This window comes from Gallus gallus, chromosome 22, assembly GCF_016699485.2.
Source record: "Gallus gallus isolate bGalGal1 chromosome 22, bGalGal1.mat.broiler.GRCg7b, whole genome shotgun sequence".
Lineage (NCBI taxonomy): Eukaryota > Metazoa > Chordata > Aves > Galliformes > Phasianidae > Gallus > Gallus gallus.
The window spans coordinates 176,425-195,088 of NC_052553.1; the positions used below are offsets into that span (position 1 = coordinate 176,425).

General features: G+C 43.8%; 1 protein-coding gene across 5 annotated transcripts in view; it reads left to right on the forward strand.

Annotated features, from left to right (window-relative positions):
* The window catches only part of GFPT1 (glutamine--fructose-6-phosphate transaminase 1), a 29,336-nt gene extending 12,052 nt beyond the window's left edge, over positions 1–17,284 (forward strand). For 2 of the 5 annotated variants that reach the window (XM_046903355.1, NM_001030882.2), the window contains 13 exons: positions 439–518; positions 957–1,010; positions 2,803–2,908; positions 3,918–4,081; positions 4,739–4,834; positions 4,958–5,055; positions 5,805–5,925; positions 7,278–7,435; positions 9,238–9,352; positions 9,651–9,778; positions 10,321–10,488; positions 11,204–11,365; positions 11,993–15,763. In XM_046903355.1, coding sequence (XP_046759311.1) covers positions 439–518; positions 957–1,010; positions 2,803–2,908; positions 3,918–4,081; positions 4,739–4,834; positions 4,958–5,055; positions 5,805–5,925; positions 7,278–7,435; positions 9,238–9,352; positions 9,651–9,778; positions 10,321–10,488; positions 11,204–11,365; positions 11,993–12,037 — 1,495 coding nt within the window. In that variant the 3' untranslated portion in view covers positions 12,038–15,763. Of the gene's footprint in view, positions 1–438; positions 519–956; positions 1,011–2,802; positions 2,909–3,917; positions 4,082–4,738; positions 4,835–4,957; positions 5,056–5,804; positions 5,926–7,277; positions 7,436–9,237; positions 9,353–9,650; positions 9,779–10,320; positions 10,489–11,203; positions 11,366–11,992; positions 15,764–16,981 lie in introns of those variants that run through there. The other 3 variants (XM_015297301.4, XM_046903354.1, XM_015297302.4) reach the window with 3 other exon arrangements.
* Positions 17,285–18,664: the final 1,380 nt, after the last annotated feature.

The window sequence follows — 18,664 nt, forward strand, 5'->3', positions numbered from 1 at the left end:
TGAGCTTCAGGAGGGACAGCTTCTTCTGTAGACTTCTAGTTGCAAGAACTTTAAAAGGAGATGGTTTTCTGTCTGCTGCGTTTTCAGCATGTGGGCAAGTGCACCATTTGACTTGCAGATGAGCCAGCCTGGTGTCCAAGTTTCCTTCTCCACCTTTGAACACGAGGATCAGTCCAGTTGATTTAACCACATATGCACTAACATAATAACCAAGTTCAGATTTCCATGCCAGTAACTGTAGGTGCACACAGTGAGCAGCAGTCCTTGTGTTCCTGGCTCAGGCATCTGGGATCTGGGTTACTCTCGCAGAGTTCATGCTGAATTTGGGACACATTTTAGCTCAGCTGGGTGCTGTGCTGGAGGACAGCAGTCCCTCCAGGTTGGGTCTCAGGGAGATGAACCTTTGGGTGCTGAGATTTGTCACTGGGTGTCTTGCAGGCGAGGCAGCCCTCTGCTCATAGGAGTGCGCAGTGAGCACAAACTCTCCACTGACCACATCCCCATTCTGTACCGTACAGGTAAGCATGAGCTTTAATGTCCTCTGACTGCAAGCAAAACACATCTTAATGCAGTACAGTTCAACTTAGATACTTAGATTCATATTATGTGCGTGGCATGTTGGCATTCAGAAGTTTATTTGCTTTTAAGAACGTGCTTTGAATCACCGTCACGAACCTTATTTTATTTCCCCATAATGAAAATTGTTCAAACCATCCAGTTACTGAGCACTGAGTCATTCTCTGAGCACTGCAGTGATTATAAGGACTGTCCCAGTATGTCTTCCTCCTTCCTAATGGTGCTGCTAATGATACCTTGCTGCAATACGAGGAACCCAGTAAGCTGTCTGTTTCATCTTGGTTGATGCTGGCTAATTAGCAGTAATTCTTCATGTATGTATACAACACACTTTTTATTTTCCCACTGATCTGAATTTTGTTTTCCAATTACACTTTCAGCTGTACAGTCTATGGATCATTCTTTTGATGGAATATCCATAAATGTGGAGGAAGGTGCCTACCAAAGAAAATCTCATAGTTGACATTTCAGACAAATCCTCCAGTTTGTTAGGAAAGGAATCAAAAATGAAGCAAATATGCATTGTCTCTTTACTGTGTGGTTATTGCTTTCCATGTAATCTAGTGAAACAAATGGGATAACTGGAATTTCTTCTGGATCAGGAGCACTATGAGCAACACACAGGAAAATCCACTGAACCTATTTCAAGAGTTGTGCCCTGATGCTTGGCAGTGAGGTTTACCTGTGACTGCAGCTCACTTCCCTTTGCTCTACTAAGATGGTTGTATTTGTTCAGCTTGAAATATATGGGGCACTTATTAAGACAAACCATTTTTAATCTCATATTAAGTACTTAATTTAATCACACTTTCATGTGTGATCTGATAAACTGAGTTCACATCTGAAGCTGGAAAGAGCAGCTCTGTTAATTTGTGCAGCAGTGCCTTTGCAGAGCTGCAGTGTGCTTGGAGTTGTGGTAGGGGAGAGAGAGATGGTATTAAAACATACTCAGAACATATTCCTCCTCCCCAGTTTTCATTATATTGTGTTAACTCTCCATGGCATTTCAATTCTTTGATTTAGAAGGGGAAAGATTAAAGGATTCTGTGTTGCTCAGAGGTTCTAGTCATTGGGAAGTGGGTGCTGTGCAGCAACAATCCAGGTTACCCATAGATAATTGGGTCATCTCTGGGCAAGTAGATAAGAGCTGTAAGTGGTTGATAACACTCATTGTAACTTTTCTGCCACTCCTTGGTTAAGATACAGATATTGTCCGTTCCAGTTCCAGCTCAGAGGAAAGCATTGCAACATAGTAAAGTCAATGTGGGGAAATGCATTTTGAGAAACAAAATTTGCATGTTCTGATCAAGTATGGGTACTTGTGTTGGAGATTGGCCACTAACACCTCTGTTCTGTCCTTTCCCTCATTTACTGACCTGATGAAGTGGAGGGCCCTAAACTCCTGGCTGAGTGGAACCTTCTTATGAAGTATCAACATGAAAGCAGTATTTTTCCTTTACATGTACAGCACTACAAATCTCAGCATTACGTTACCAAATCAAGTTGGCTCTCAGTCCTACGTCCTTCAGTCCCCTTAGATACTTCCCTCCCAGCAGAGTAAGACAGCTGTACAAATTTCGAATCCAACTGAGAAGCTTGTATTTGGTATCTCAGGAGCAATGCCAAGTGCTTAATCGTGAATCCCTCATCTGTGTCTGAGTGCATTAGCTCAGCCAGACAGAAACAGGTCTGGATCACTGCTGGTGGTGCTCAGGTGGCATGAAAGAATGTCATCCAGTGATGAGAATCACAGGCAAAGAAAGAGCAATCCTGCTTGCTTTGTCAAAGCTTCAGGACAGTTAGTGAAACATGAGCACAGGAGGTGTTTGTAATGATAAACAGGACAGATTCAACTGGGAAAATATTGGTAAATGTGACTGCTCGTAAAGCAGCATGAGTTCTCTTTTCCTAGTGGAGTCATGCATGAACTTTTTTTTTACTGCTGCTTTTCTATAAACTTAAAACTCTGCATGCAGCGTGGTGCTTGCAGGTTTAACTCAAAAGCACATAAAAAGCATGTAAGCAAACTGAGAAAGGGCACCATCATATAATCGGGGTGTGCTGCCCTCCATTCACTGTTGCTGTTCAATTTTACTGTGACCACTCACAGTGATGGAAATAGTGCTTCATGTTGGTACTGTGCCTTGGGATCTTTGGCTGAGCCTAACCCTGCAGCTTATTCTGCATTTGTCAATGTGTGCAGCTCCTAACCCTTGTGTCTTTTAGGTAAGGACAAGAAGGGAAGCTGCAACCTGTCTCGTGTGGACAGCACCACCTGCCTTTTCCCTGTTGAGGAGAAAGCTGTGGAGTACTACTTTGCTTCTGATGCTAGGTAATGTGCTACAGCACCTTTCACTGTAGACATAGATTTGTTCTTTAGAGACAGATCTTAACTACTGTTAAGATTCCAGAGCTGTGTGTTGGGAAACCTGGGAGAGCACAGACCTGAAGTAACAGGACAGAAGTTGCTTCTCCAGTGATCTCTGTACACAAGCAATTCCTTTGTTGTCAAAAGTGGCTTATTTTAGTGGAGATAGGAAGGATCAACTTGACAACAGCCATATCAGAACTGGTGGTTTTCTGTGTATTGGGGAAATCAATACTTGCAGACATATGAAAGCACTGCAGCCCTCAACTCAGCAAGGCATTTTGTCATAGTGTTTTGAAGAGTCTTGGGGTATCCCTTCATGCTCTGATCTCACTGAGATCACCCAAGGTCAGATCAAAAACTGCTGAAATAGTGAGCTTGGTTGTTTCAGTACAGCTCTCTGAGTAACAGAGTACATGGTGTGTTTCAGTACAGCTCTCTGAGTAACAGAGCAGAGACTGAAATCTGATGGTAATTCCAGTATTGGCACTCCTCAAGTAACCTGCAAGCAGGGAAGGTATTCAGTAGTACCCAGTGCTTGGAGTATGTCTAAGTAGATATTAAAACACTTTAAGAGGTGGCCAGGTTGCCCAAGGTTTTATAGATGGGGAAAATGAGATGCAAGGAGGAGCAATTGCTCATCACTGGAAAGGGTAAAGGGACTCTGCACCTGCAGTTGAGCATCCTGTGTGTTACCTTCTTCCTGACTTCCACTCTCTAGCTCCATTGCTTTGTCTGAGGAGCTCGTAATTTCTTCTTCAAGCAGTCACTGAGCTCAATAATGAGGTGGATGGGAAAAATCCAGTTATATTGGCAGCGTGGAAATGTTCTTCACAATGTTCTCATTAAGAAAAAGTAATTCCATTGACATGAGTAACTTCTAAAAGCTATACGTTCGATTATAAATAAGGCTGTAGCCCTCATATTTCTGTGACAAATAATGTCTTATGGCACATGATGTATGCTTTTATAGTGCTGTCATTGAGCATACCAACAGAGTGATTTTCCTTGAAGATGATGATGTAGCAGCTGTGGTTGATGGCCGTCTTTCCATCCACCGGATCAAACGTACAGCGGGTGATCACCCCGGGCGCGCCGTGCAAACCTTGCAGATGGAACTTCAACAGATCATGAAGGGTAACTCTTCTGAATGTCACCTGGGTAGATCCACATACCCACAGACACGGAATTATTTGGGTTGTGATTTGACCCCTGGGGATGATCTGGCCCTGCACAACCTGGATCATGTTGTTTTCTTCAAGCAAGAGAGCAGAGACTGAAATCTGATGGTAATTCTAACATTGCCAACCTGGATCAGGTTGTTCAGGGCGTTATTTGGTTGAGTTTGGAGTATGTCAAAGGATGGAAATCCCACAGACTCTCTTAGCACCTGTTCCAGTGCTTGACCTCACCCTCATGGTGCAAGAAATCAGTCTTGCATCTGATGAGGCTTTCCCTCAAGCTAACACCATAACAAGAATTGTGGGGCTGAGGATTTTGGCTGCTGCTTGGAGGCATCAGTATTTTCTGAGATTGAACCCTAACCAGCTTGGATCTGACCATTAGTTGACACATTCTGATACCTTAAATCTAGTTCTTACCATGAACTGATGCTTTGGTAGGAAATGAAATGAAATGAATCTTAATAGTAAGGTTCATTAGGTACAAGAATAAAGAATTATCTCTGACTGGTACCTGGCATGTCAGTGGCTCTGAACCAAGCTTTTCCCCATGTGAATGTAAATTACTTGAAAGTAAATAAGAGCATTATCTTGTCTTTTATTTCTTTTATAGGTAACTTCAGCTCGTTCATGCAAAAGGAGATTTTTGAGCAGCCAGAATCTGTTGTTAATACCATGAGAGGAAGGGTCAACTTCGATGACTACACTGGTAATTGAGATGAATCCTTCTTTATTTGTGGCAGTGCAACATCCAGTAGTTATTCACACCAGTGATCTTGAGAAGTTCTGGTACTTGGCCACCCTAATTCTTCTCTCTGAATCTTGCTTACAGTGAATCTTGGTGGCTTGAAGGATCACATTAAGGAGATTCAGAGGTGTCGTCGTTTAATCCTTATTGCCTGTGGGACAAGTTACCATGCTGGAGTTGCAGTAAGTGGTCAGTCTTGATCTGTTTGTGAGCTGTAGATAGAGCTGAACGATGCTGCATCTGTCAGCAGGATAAGGATGAGATGGTAACGCTCAGCAAATGTGTACTGCTTGGTGAAGACCCTTTGCAAGCTGTATTCACACCAGATCTACAAATTGCCAGCAGCAAAGATAGAATCAGAATGGCCTGGGTTGAAAAGGACCTCAAAGATCATCTGGTTTCAACCCCCCAGCCACACAGGCAGGGTTGCCAACCACCAAACCAGGATGCCCAGAGCCACATCCAGCCTGGCCTTGAATACATCCAGGAACAAGATAGGAACTAAAGGTTTGAACACTTGAGTGCTCTATGAAAATGTTGTTAGTATTCAATTGAGTAGCCACAACAAGCCTCTGGCTTGGCCTGGATACTGATGGTGGTTTTGAATTCATTGGTAATACAAGTTGTAGTCTGATGGAATGACCCTCTATAAGAAGGAACAGTTTTTCAGAAGAATTGGAAGCAGTTGGCCCTATAGGCTTTTTATGGGGACAGAAGCAGGGTAGCTTTTCACGGGGGTAGTTGTATGTAACTTGAGTATATAGTATATATTGAGTATACTGAGTAATTAGAATATAATCCAGTTCTAATTTCTTAAATGTATTTTGTTAGTAATATTTTCCAGTGTATGTCAACCAGAAGGCTATTTTGCACTTTAAACACTTAGTTTTCTAAACACAATACATCACTTTCTAACATCACCTTTTGCTAGACCCGTCAGGTTCTGGAAGAACTGACTGAATTACCTGTGATGGTTGAATTAGCCAGTGATTTCCTGGACAGAAACACTCCTGTCTTCAGAGATGATGTTTGCTTTTTCATCAGCCAGTCAGGTATGGTCTCACTTTACCACCCAACTTGCTCACATCTTTCCTGTAAGCTTGGGAGGCCAAAGGCAGCGGGGCTGGATTCTTGTGCCTGTCTGTAGGACTGCAAATCCCACGTGCAAAGGAAGAAATTGGCACAGACATGCTGGGGATAGGGAAAAAAATAGTGCTTCTCCCCCGTCCATCTGCATGAGTTCGTTTAGCTGGTCCTTACATATGGTGATGGTGGTTTTGTTTCCTTTCTCTGCGAGGAAATATTCCATCAACCAGCAGGCTGAAAAAACATTCTTCTGAGGTCTGGGTAAAGACAACACAGTAGTTTCTTCTGAATAGTTGTAGTTCTTTAGTTAAAGCAGTACCTCATACTGAGCTGCACGGTGGATCAGCTCTGTGGAAGACTACTACAGAAAAAATACAGCAGCCTTGGAATGGAATGAGTGAGAAAACACATGCTTATCTTAAAAAGAAATATAGTGATATATCCTATTTAAAATATTTCCAAGGACAATGGCAATAATGTATTTACTTTCATTTTAGTTGCAGATTGTCGCAGCTGATCTTCAGCTTTCTTATTAAAACTAGTGGTTAGTATTTCCTCAATGCAATAAAATACACTTTTGGTAGCAAGGTCAGTGTCAGGTAACTTAGAGAGTCCCTTCTTTGCAGGGGACTCATGCAAGAGCTGCAGCTTTTTCCCAGGTTTTGTAATGTTTTGCTTTTTCCTCTTGTAAGTTGCTCTGTCTCAAATGTAGCATGCGACTGATTGAGGGCACCCTGGGGGATGCATCTTTCCCCTGAAGTGGTGGATGTGACAAACAAACAAAGATTTTCCTGGAACCTAAGCTTGGTCATCAGGCATTACAGAACCAAACCAAAGTAAATACTCAAATAACCCCCGTTTCCACCTACCCATAAATCTGTTTTTCTGGCCTTAGATTTCCACCCTACTGGCTGGTAGTATGTATGTAATGCAGCATGCAGCCAATGCTGTTTCTGTGTTGGAGTATTGAAGTAGAAGTGAACCTAAATTGCTTTGTTTTTCTGTTGTCGTATGGACAGGAGTGCCTCAAAAGAGGTGTTCTTTCAGGAGAAAGGCAAATTGGTATAAAATATGGTAGCTTCTAGTCCCATCTGTGGGGCTCAGCCCACAGACATCACTGCTGGGATCCCCAGTGTGAGGATTTTACATTCCCACCCATTGAGTTCATTTGAACCAACCTTTTTAATTACTGACTCCTTTGACGTGCAGACAGACACAAACCTTTAAGGTTCTATTTGGAAAAGCACTGCAGTTCCACATCTGCAGTGGTTGGAGTAACTGATACCAAATGGCAGCATTGGAAAATGTGTCTTTACAGGTGAGACAGCAGATACTTTGATGGGTCTTCGGTACTGCAAAGAGAGAGGAGCCTTAACCGTAGGCATAACCAACACAGTTGGCAGCTCTATATCACGGGAGACGGATTGTGGAGTCCATATCAATGCAGGACCAGAGATAGGGGTTGCCAGTACCAAGGTAATACCAAGTCTGCAGACCTTCCTGAATCTCTCGTGAAGAGGTTGGTTATAATATGGGTCTTCAGAATGCTTTCTGTTCCTTTTTTAACAGTTGCAATGGATGACTGTGTAGTCAGTGATCACGTGCACAGCAATACTATTTTCCTTTTCATTGTGTTATGTATGTGTAATATACATGTGTAATATAAATGTGTAATATACATTTTCCTTTTCTTGCATCTTGCAAAGAGCTTTCTTCTATTTTGCAAAGGAAATATTGCAAGGAAGCAATATTAAATGTTGAAAACAAAGTGTTCTCAGAGAGAAGAATGCCCTAAGAGGCACAAATTCTCTTCTCTGTCATTTGTCCTGCGGTACAGCCTTGGTTTAAACTTAGGTCTCAAGATGGAAAAGGAAATGGTAAGAATTATAGAACCTGAGTACATAACTGCCCTGAATCACACTGCTTTACCAAAGAGTGCTGATATTAAAGCTTTACTTTTAGCAAATGGGGAAACGGTCTATAAAATAAACCCATTTTTTGTGTCCACCTAAGAGTTATTCTCTGGTTGATGCATCTGGCTGCATATGATACAGTTTAAAATACCGTGCTTTGCTGCATTTCATTTCAATGAAGCGCTTCTGCACGGTGAAATCTGCTTTGATTTAGTTATATTTAGAGGCGAGATGATGTCAATCTGTTACATAAATTTGGCCAAAAACCACACTGAAGTTTAATAGTTCAGTGGGGAATTTGATCATGGAAAATTCATGAGTCTCTTACAAGAAAACTTTGAACGAGTTGTTTGTCACTGGGTTGTTTTCACATAACCAATGGTTGGAGATAACTGAAAATGGCATTTTCTCTCTGGAAATGTGAGGAGTTACCAAAGTTGTCCGTATATGAAATACGAACTGGAAGAGGTTCTCCCTAAGGCTGTATATTCAGATTCATTTTGAGAACACGGTGGATAACGTAACGCTTCTTCAACTGCGTGCTACCCAAAAGCAGGAGGTCACGTTCTGTATCAGACTCTCCTGGTCACCACCATTCAAGCTTTTCTAAATTCCTTCAGAGCTGTTCTCCAATATTCAACGTGGGGGTTGTTTGATCACGGTTGAGAAAGGGGCAGAACTACTACAAACCTTAATCTTATTTCTAAGTGACTTCAGTCCCAGTCTGGCTCTGCAGAGCATTTCCTCATAGCACTTGTCTTTTAAGGACTTCAAAGGCTTGCCTTCATAATAGCTGTTGGATTCTATGCCTCAGATGTTATTGCAGACAGAGTTGCCTTAAGCACTGTGTAGGTGATTTTTCCCCAGAGTTGGTGATACACAACAGTGTGATCTTTTAGAGAGCCTTTGCAAGGTGAGGTGTTTGGAAACTGTTCCTGAAGAACTAGGTGGGAGGAAGGCTGGGAAGTCACCTTTTCAGTAGATTTTGCTTTTCTTGCATGTGGTCCAAAAATCCTACAGCCAGCTGTGCAGTGTCACGATGTCCAGATGTAGCAGTGGGCTTCCACTGTGCATCTCCATCACTGGGTCTGCTGATCGTCAGTGCTTGTCATCATTTGCTCCCTCAAATACAGGAAGAAGGACGCAGCTATAGTCACAAAACAGGATTTAGTAGTTGCCAGAAATCCTAGAAATGCTCTTTGCTTGTGTTCCCCTTTCCTGCCTGACTGGGAGGAAAGCCACCGTTTAGTAATGTGTTCAGAATGAAATCAGCAGCTAATTGAAGGATGTTGTAGAAGGTGATGACTGTTTGCTTTCTGACTTGATAACGTTTCTCTCTCCTCCTTTCCCCCTTCCCCTTGCTAGGCCTATACCAGCCAGTTTGTCTCTTTGGTGATGTTTGCTCTCATGATGTGTGATGACAGAATTTCTATGCAAGAAAGACGCAAGGAAATCATGCGTGGTCTCAAAGGACTGCCAGGTAGGAAAACGTTGCATTGATTCCATCTTGCCAGGTAATAATTAATGGCACAGGTGAACCTGACAGTGCCTAAGCTTTGCATTTGAAAGATGGAAGGGTTGAGGTTTGTGCAGTGTGACTGTTAGTGGTAACTTTGCAAATGTATTCTCTCTGATGCCTTCAGAGCACTAAATTGGACTATTAAACACTGAGTCCAGTTCACTCTGCAAGTCACAGCTGTCCGTGTGTATGAAGTATAGGCAGTGTGTAGTGATGAGAGATGCAGGGTTAAAAGCAGACACAACTTTGATTCTTCCAGACTTGATTAAAGAAGTGCTGAGTATGGATGATGAGATCCAGAAGCTGGCCACAGAGCTGTACCATCAGAAGTCTGTTCTCATCATGGGACGTGGCTACCACTATGCTACTTGTCTAGAGGGAGCTTTGGTAAGAGATTTCTTTATTTGAAACCTTTTCAAGTGCACTTAGCTGTGGGCTTAGATTAGACACCTGGCTACAAGCTCATTTATAAACAGCAAGCAGCTGTGGTCTGCTGGCTGACATAATACTGTGTGAAATAACACTCGCCATACTGTTGCTGTTATTTCCACGTGAAGATACCCAATTCATATTATAGCTGCTGGTTACGGTGGACTGAAACGTATTTTCAGCTTCAGCCTTCACACTGGGGATGTTTTGTGTCTATTTGGATTACAGACAGGGCACCCTGATAAAATCAATGCTTTAGACTGTTGGGGTGACATTTCCAGAAGTGGTCAGCATCCCAAACTGAGCACATCCGTTCTCTACAACCTGTGTATTGCAATTTTTACCTCTGAAAAGATTCGTTTTGGCATTGTGCTGCCACCTGTGGGCATGCACACATGTCCTCTCTGCATTTACCTGCCCAGTTCCAGGCTGTGATGATGTATGCATTGACTGATGGTAAATCAGGAGGCCTTATGAAAGGTTATTTTTTCCCCATCTAGAAAATTAAAGAAATTACCTATATGCACTCTGAAGGGATATTGGCAGGTGAGCTGAAGCACGGCCCTCTTGCACTGGTGGACAAACTCATGCCTGTTATCATGATCATCATGAGAGACCATACGTATGCAAAGTGCCAGAATGCTCTCCAGCAGGTCATTGCACGACAAGTAAGTACCTGTAAAAGCTTCTAGTGCACCAGAAATGCAGGCTTTAATATGGAAGCAGCTTTATAGGGCACCCTACCTATCTGCTATAGTGTCACTGCCTAACATGTGAGTTCAGTAGGTGGTCTTTGTGGGCTCTTCACATGCAGTTTTGTATAATATTGTGGAAAGAAAGAGTAGGAGGGAGACTGATTGGTATCTTTATTCTTAAATGTATGACAGTTTTTGCTACAAATCTTACAGGGCACTAGAGGCTGAGAGCTTTGTGGCACTGTGGATTGGGTTCAGGGTATTTGTAGATAACTCCTCCAGAAACCATAGAACTGAGCTAATTTTCAGCTTTAACAGTATTTCACTTGCTAGGAACACAAAGCAACTTCTCTATTTGATGTGTGGGGTTTGTTTTTTAAGCCTCTGGGATTTCCCAGTTCTGTCAGGTCACAGAAAAGGGAACAGTTCAGACTGTGCAGCCATATCCATGCAGACTGCACTGATGTTGTGTTTTAATGAGAAGAGTGCACTGACAGAAGGCAACAGATGCAGAAGCCTGGTGGGCTTTGTTTATCCTTTGAAACGTGCTACAGGGATGCCCATGTGATGTTAAGCTGTTTAGTTTTGAATTAAGAGGGAAGTTCTTGCCACCACTGATCTGAATAGAAGTGAAAAACAGAATGTTCCAGACCTGTTTCCATTCAAAATTTGCCTTTCCTTGTTTCAGGGGCGACCTGTCATCATTTGTGACAAGGAAGACATCGAGACAATTAAGAACAATAAGAGAACAATCAAAGTTCCCCATTCTGTGGACTGTCTGCAGGGGATCCTGAGTGTTATCCCCCTCCAGCTTCTGGCTTTTCACCTTGCAGTTCTCAGAGGATATGATGTAAGTATGATATTCTCTTCCTAATTCCCTTTCTCGCCTCTTGCATTTGTGTTTGCCACCTGCATGTCTGGATGAAGTGTGTTGGGTGAGGCTGGAAGTCTGGGGGGGGTGTCTGTGTGGCTGCTTGAGTTATTGGAACCAGGTTAAAAGGTGAACCCAGCGACTGCAGAAGCTTTTTGTGAGCAAAATGTGAGGGCCGTCTGTATCACGTGGCTGAGAACTGTGCATTTTGAGCTTGGATGTGTCTGTTTTCTGGTGCTGGAGGACTGGTAGGGAGCGAAAAGGAAGCTAAAAAATCCACAGAAGGATGTTTGAGATACAGAGTTTGTTTGTGTTGGTTATTTGATCTTAACACAGGCAGTGGCCTCTGCGTCTTACTGCAGTGACCTTCTGTATTTGAGATCTGTAACAACGTACACCAAAGGGTGTACTGAGTCCTTTGTTCTTGGCAGTCATAACAGCTGAGGTTGATGGACTTTTTCTGCACTGATTATCCTAATTAATAGGGAAATATGTTCAGTCGATTTCAATTTAAACACAGAACCAACACTCCACACGTTACAGAGTTGTACCCAAAGGAAGTGTGTAAATACTCACGAGCATCTTCTTTCTCCTCCCTCTCTGCAGGTTGATTTCCCAAGAAATCTGGCCAAGTCCGTAACTGTAGAGTGAAAGATCATCTGAATCATAGGGGCAAAGGGGAAATAAGTGAAAGACTCTTTTTGGTACCAAAATAACTTGATTTTAAAGTCCCCTAGGTAAATCTTATTTTGGTAAATGATTGTTTGTGCACAAGATCACTGTAATTCCATTACGTTAGTGATTGTCAAATTGATTCCACATGCTATGCCAATAGCTTTGGGTTTTTTGAACAGTAGATTTCCATGAAAGCTATTAAATGGTTTTCTTTAAAGGTTACTGAGTCTTCTAGGTAAAGGGCCCTCCACTTTACTTTCAGATACTGTCACTGTTTCTTATCCAGTGTGGCTCATTCCAATTGTTGGTGAGAAACCATTCGATTCATTACCTGTCATGCTCTCAGGCAGTGATACCAGAGTGTACAACTGGAACAGGAGCTGCTACTGGTCACGGTCATGTTTGTGCAGGTATTTGAACAGTGGGAGAAACTGTAAAAGAGCATTTGGGTCAACTTCTGCCTCATCCATAAAAGGGGATTCAACCGAACTCTCAGCCTCTGAAGTTTTAGGCACGTGGTAAATGTGCTGAGGAAGTAATGTTGCTTCAGAAAGATGTTATCTATGCCAAATACCTAGCAGCTGACAATCTTATAGAGCTGGGCCACGACACATCGTGTGACACAGCAGCTCTCTGTAGTTGTACCCATGAAGATGGTGGAACTCACGCCTTCAAATGCAAGTGGAAGCAGTGTCTGGCTCAGCACCATGGATGCCTACCGAAAAAAGGATGGGGAACACTGCTCAGTTGGTGGTGGTGGTTATTTTGTTGATTTTTAATTTGTTTTTAAACATGCAGTGCTCTTCCTATGAGGGATGAAGGTTTTTCCCTCTTGAACTGAGAGCTGTGGCACTGCAAAGAGATCATAAGGAATGGGCTTTGTATTGCTGCAGGTCACTTAATGGTTCCTGCCTTCTGTCCTTTGAGCAGAGACAGCACTAAATCTCTCTCTGAGGCTTGCTATGTCATACAGAGTCCCTTAAGTGCATGGGTTCTGGTTTATTTAGAAGCAGTTCATATGGTTGTAGTGTCATATGTGGTTGTGTCATATTGAGCTGGTATAAAATTGGAGGGGATAAAACCTGATAGCCACAAAATATGAACTTTGATGATTTTTTAACAAGTTTGCAGAACTTACACAGAAAATATGCCTTCAAGACGTTGAACAAGTCATTAAAGGGCAGTTAATTGGGTGTTTCCTACTGCAAAAAGAGGAATTCTTACCAGTCTGATGAGTTCTGAATTAGCTTTATACATGCAAAAGCATGGTACAAGGTGGAAAGCAATGCTTGCTGAGTCCTGGTGCATATTCCAAACTGCTGCCCCTGGAATACTGCTTTAGCAAATGCAGTGTTTGGGGACCATCCGTTACCATTAAAACACAGCTCTGGTGGATGATTTCCAGCAGAAGAGGACTGCTCAAAGTGTTTCCAAAGAGAGTGGCAATTCTGCTCTATATCAAACCACAGTAACCTATTTGACTTCAGTTCACAATCAGCTCAAGGCTGTTTTGTTATGTTAATGAGTGAAATGGAGTGCCTGGAAACGGTTTCTCGAAACCAACATATGTATGTTTATTAATACTGTGTTCAGACTATTAATTAATGAATGCATTGTGCTGCCAGTGTAGGAAGTGTTGCATTGTATTTGTACAGCAGTTGCTTATGAGGTGCTGGCTCCTACTCTGTGCCTCCGCCTAGACATGACCAGTAGACTGCCCTTCTTTGGAAGGGGGTAATTCTCCCAAAGGAACAGCAAGCAATGTGTGTTCAGTGCTAACAGTTTGGGGGCAGCTCCTCTTCCTGCTGCCACTCACCTTAGTAAGGGAAGCTGTGAACCTTGAGCATGGGGGCTGGGAGCCAAGGAAGGTTCTCCCATTGCCCAGCATGAGGACTTTCAATACCACACCTTGTGTTCTCGTCAGTATGAGGTCTGATGGGAAAGAACCTGCAAGAGAATGGTTTGAAGATCTTTTTCTCCTATTCCGTTCAGAAGCAAAGCACCAAGCATTGCTTTCAGCTTGCCTTGTGCAGATAATGGTCTGCCAGCTCACTCCTGGCAAACAGTGTGGTCAGCATGGCAGGAAAAGTGGTCAACCTCTCAAAATGCAGATTGCTGTTCAATAGGAGGTTGGTCATTAATGGGCTGTTTAAATACTTATGGAAGTTGTGTACAAAGAGGACCAAAGAACAGGATTCTAAACGAGACACTTAATGAGTTTGGCACTCTCCTGTTGGATGTAACTGTACAGATATTGCTGAGCTCTTTGGTTTTAATGCTAGACAAATCCTTATTCTCTGTAATTCTCCACGACAGATTCTTCATTTATCTGAAGTAAGGTAGTATTCACCCCCTGCATTCTGCAGGTTGCCAGCAAACTGCCTCAAGTGTACAAACTGCCAAAACAGAGGTGTAGTATGTGCAGGTAGGACATTGTCATGCTTCAATGGAGCACACTTGCTATGAAGAATTTCTCTGATGAGCATGGTAGGGAATCTGTAAAGCATCTCACTGTTAATTGCCATGCCAGCGTGAAGTCAGATTGTGTAAAGGACTCTTCTTAGCTTTCCTTACCTCATTTTGTGTAGACGTGTTGTGTTTGGATGAACAGATGGTATTTCTCTTTTTTCCCTAGAGGACTTTTAGAATGTCTCGTGATATTTATTAACAGCGGTCAGTCTTCTGCTCTCCAGAATGAATGTTTTGCTTACTGAGCCAGTCCGACTCCCCTCCTCCTGATGGAGGTGTGCAGACACCCAGCAGCCCCTCACTAAAATCCAGCCACGGGTAAACACCAATAAAGCCCCTTCTCATTTTGCATAGCAGCTGCCTATTACTTCATACGTTGGCCAGAAGGGTTTTTCCTCCTGTCTGCACTGAAGAAAGGCTCAAATTCAGCTCTGAATTTGTCAAATGAGTGAGTACTGTCTGCACATATGTCACTGCAAAGAGCCCAAAGCAGTGTTGGGATAGCCAGGTGTCTGTAGGGTGCAGTGATGGCTTGGGGATGCCCTTCTGGCCGCATCCTTGTTTGTAAAGTCTCTTTGTATGTAAAGAGCTGCACAAGTGAAAGCTTTGAGACAAGGGGGAGAATCTCATGCGTATGACAACATGCAATCTTGCTTAATTAGTATCCCTAATGATAGCCTGGATAGATTGAGTTGGGCTAAGCTGCAGAGTGAGACAACTAAAAGCCCAAGGAGGACCAACATCAGTGCAGGATGAGGGTTTTCTCCCTTCTGGTAGCAGTCCTTGGCAGCACAAGCAGCAGCATGTAGGATGGATGGGGGAGCTGCAGTTTGGCACGTTGGTGTTTGGCTGTGGCTGATTTTAGATCCCACCTGATGGTACCAAATTAGCCTCAAAAAGCACAGAGTCCCTCCACCGGATCAGGAAGAAGAAATAAGGAATTGGGTTTGAATCAGAGGATAAAACTATTTGCCTTCCATTCAGTGCATGTAAATAGACATTTGAAATGGCAGATACCACCATTTCTTCTTCCCTTTGGGTCTGTTTGCCTCTGCTTGTACATATCCAGCTGGCTTGGTTTGTGGGGACCAGTCTGTACCTTGTTTCCTGTTGTGTGCTGTATGCAGAAGATGTCTCATTTTGTCTGTAGTGTTTTATAATTTGGGTTCTGTCTTTTTTGCTTACTTCTTTTGTATCTCACCCTTTGAATAAAATCAAGTGCCCTACATTAAACAAGTGGAATTACTGGTCTTTAGTTAAATACACGTAAAAGTATCAAGCAAGCATTTGTTTCCTTAGATAAAATGAGCAGTTTGGCCACACTCTTCTTAAAAAACACCTTTCCTGTGCAAGTAGTAAAGCCACAAGGCTGCTTTTGGAGGTTGGTGCCTTGAAACAAGGCACCTGTGTCCTTAGTATCAATTCAAATCACAGAACTAGAGCCAGGAATGAAGTGCCATAGATTTAAGGGCAGCAGTGGGGCTTCCCCGGGCAGCAGTTAAATATCTATTATGGGGATGAAGTTATCTCAGTGGGGTCACCTGGCCAGGCCCATGGTTTGGGAGCTGCTTTTGGACAAGTCTGACCCCAAAGCTGTCCTATTTCTCACCTATTTCCATGATTTTATCAACTATTTGGAATGTATCACAGGCATTTGAAAAAAAGAAAAAGCAAGCTGGCTCACCCAGGTGGCCCATTCCATGCTAAAGAGGCTGTGGCAAATCAGACCCATGCCTTAAGAGGGGGCAGGACACCTTTCTCCCACTCCCCCTTCCTCAGGCCCGTTATTACCTGTTAAAATCCACTAAAATATATTCCTGTGGTCCTCACAAATTCCTATGGCAACAACTTTACCCAAACAAGCTGCTTGCCCACATCTGGATCCTGAAAGTGGTGGTGAGCCCAGGCACGTGGGGGGGCACTGAAGGTGTGGGTACCCCATCCCTGGGTGTGCCCAAGGCTGTGGATGGGGCCCTGGAGAGGCTGAGCTGGTGGGTGGCACCAAGCCCACAGCAGGGGGTGGGGCTGGGTGGGCTGTGAGGTCCCTTCCAACCCAACCATGCTGTGGTCTTATGGTTCTATGTGCTTAGAAGTTGGTTTCAGAACAGGCAGAACATCCCCAAATCGCTTTGCAGAAGGACTCCTCCCAATAAGCAAAGGGCTGGGACAGCAGCATCTCCTCCAGGCACAAAAAACATCCTTTGCCCTTCTGATTTGGCTGCTGAAGCAGCTTCAAATCTGTCACATCTCTCTAAGAAGAGCCCAGCGTCTCCTCACTGCACCCATCCCACTTGGGTTTACCCAATGGCCAACGAGCATCAGAGCAAACACTACATGGGAAAGCAATAAAGCAAGGGGTTCACTGGTGGCGGTCTTCAGTTTGACACTCCAGATAGTTCATGGTTATGAATTATACCCTGGTCACATCTCCAGACTTCCCTGTTTCCGCAGGTGGATCGCATCACTGCCCCCAAGGACTGAGAGCAGCTGCTTGCATGGAAGGAGCAAGGGGTGAGCTGCAGGCAGCCAACACCACGGCCCTGGGCTCTGCCTGCACCCCAGGGTATCACCCAGTCCTGTCTGCTTGGAGTGGTTTGCAGTGAGGCATAGAGAACCCACCGGAGAAGTGTCACAAAGCACAGGTTATTCTGGTTGCGTTTTGCATTGCAGTTCTCGCCTTGGTTTTGGGTTTTAAGCAATAAAATCTCCATGGATGTTTTATTTTTTATTTTTTTAAAAACAAATGCCATTCTGCTTTGGTGGTGCCAATGTTTGTCTTTTCATGGAGGGTTCCTTCCCTTCTTGGCTTCTGCAGCCCAAGAAACAAAGAGTTCATAGAATCATAGAAACATTGAGGTTGGGAAAGACTTCTAAGATCACCAACTCCAACCCTTCTTCACCATGAAAAGCCCATAGCTGCACTTGGTCCTTCAGCCACTGCTGTGTCATCAGCCCTCATCTTTATTCAATCAATTTGAGCTGGTCTGGGGTGAAAAATAATTGAGTTTTCTGCTTGCTCCTAACCCAGGGCACTGTGCTGCTGCTGGGGCATGTTTCCATTTGTCTGCAGCCCAAGCAGCACATTTGTTCCTGCTGCAAACTTGTGCAGCTGTGCAAGAAATTGCTCCTTGAGATAACATCTCCAACCCTTTCCTTGGCTCAAGGTCCTTCTCCAGCAGTGTGGGTGCATTCCTGTCTAACCTGGAGCGTGGGAAGCAATGCAGCAGCAAACTGCAGCGCTATGGGGTTGCCAGCACACGGTGCATTGTATTCCAACAACGGTGAAAGGGGAGGAAAAAAAGATGAAGTCATGAAGTCAGGCATTTTTGGATAGGAACCACATGGGGAGAGGAGGGGACAGGATTCAATGGGAGTGGTGCAGGAAGAGTGAAGGACGCGACCTATTAACTGCTCTTTGTCCTCCTATAGGAGCATCCTTGCACTGATTTTCCCATCTCCCAGAGCTGTTCTGCTGCTGCTGCTGCACAGAGAAGTCAGCAATTGCAATGTTTGCACCTAAATCTGGATTATCATATAATAGCCTCATGAATTTTGCCTGCTGACACTGTAGTAAACGATCCCACAAGCTGATGCAATCCTTTCTATGGCTTCACTCAGGCTCTGCATTTAACCTGCAGAGCTAAGCGGGTTCCATGGCAGCTTTCCAGCATGTCTCTCTTTTTTGGGGGGGTGTTTCTCACACTTTGCTCTGCTTCTTATTTATTTAGTTTTATGTTGTGGGAAAGTAGAAACGTGCTGCAGGAGATGATGGGTGGTCCGGCGCTCGGCTTTGGTTGGCGGCTGCTCAGCCAAATTGTTTCAGCAAGAAATCATCATCCCTAAGAGGTGTAAAGGAAAGGCCACGTCTCCTCCAGTCTGTATTTAGGCAAAACTCCCTGCAGGCAGTGATGGGGGGCCCAGCACTTGGAACATCAGCAGCGTCTCCAGATGTAAGTCCATTGTGATGGGGGCAAGTGGCTCTGTCCATGGTAGAGGTGGGGGATGCACAGATGGAGCGAACTGGAAAACATGAATGGAGGTCAATGTGTCCGAGTGCCATGCTTGGGTTGGAGCAATCCCAGCCGATGGGACTGTGGGTGGTGGATGAGGCTTTGGGTACATGGACTATGGGAG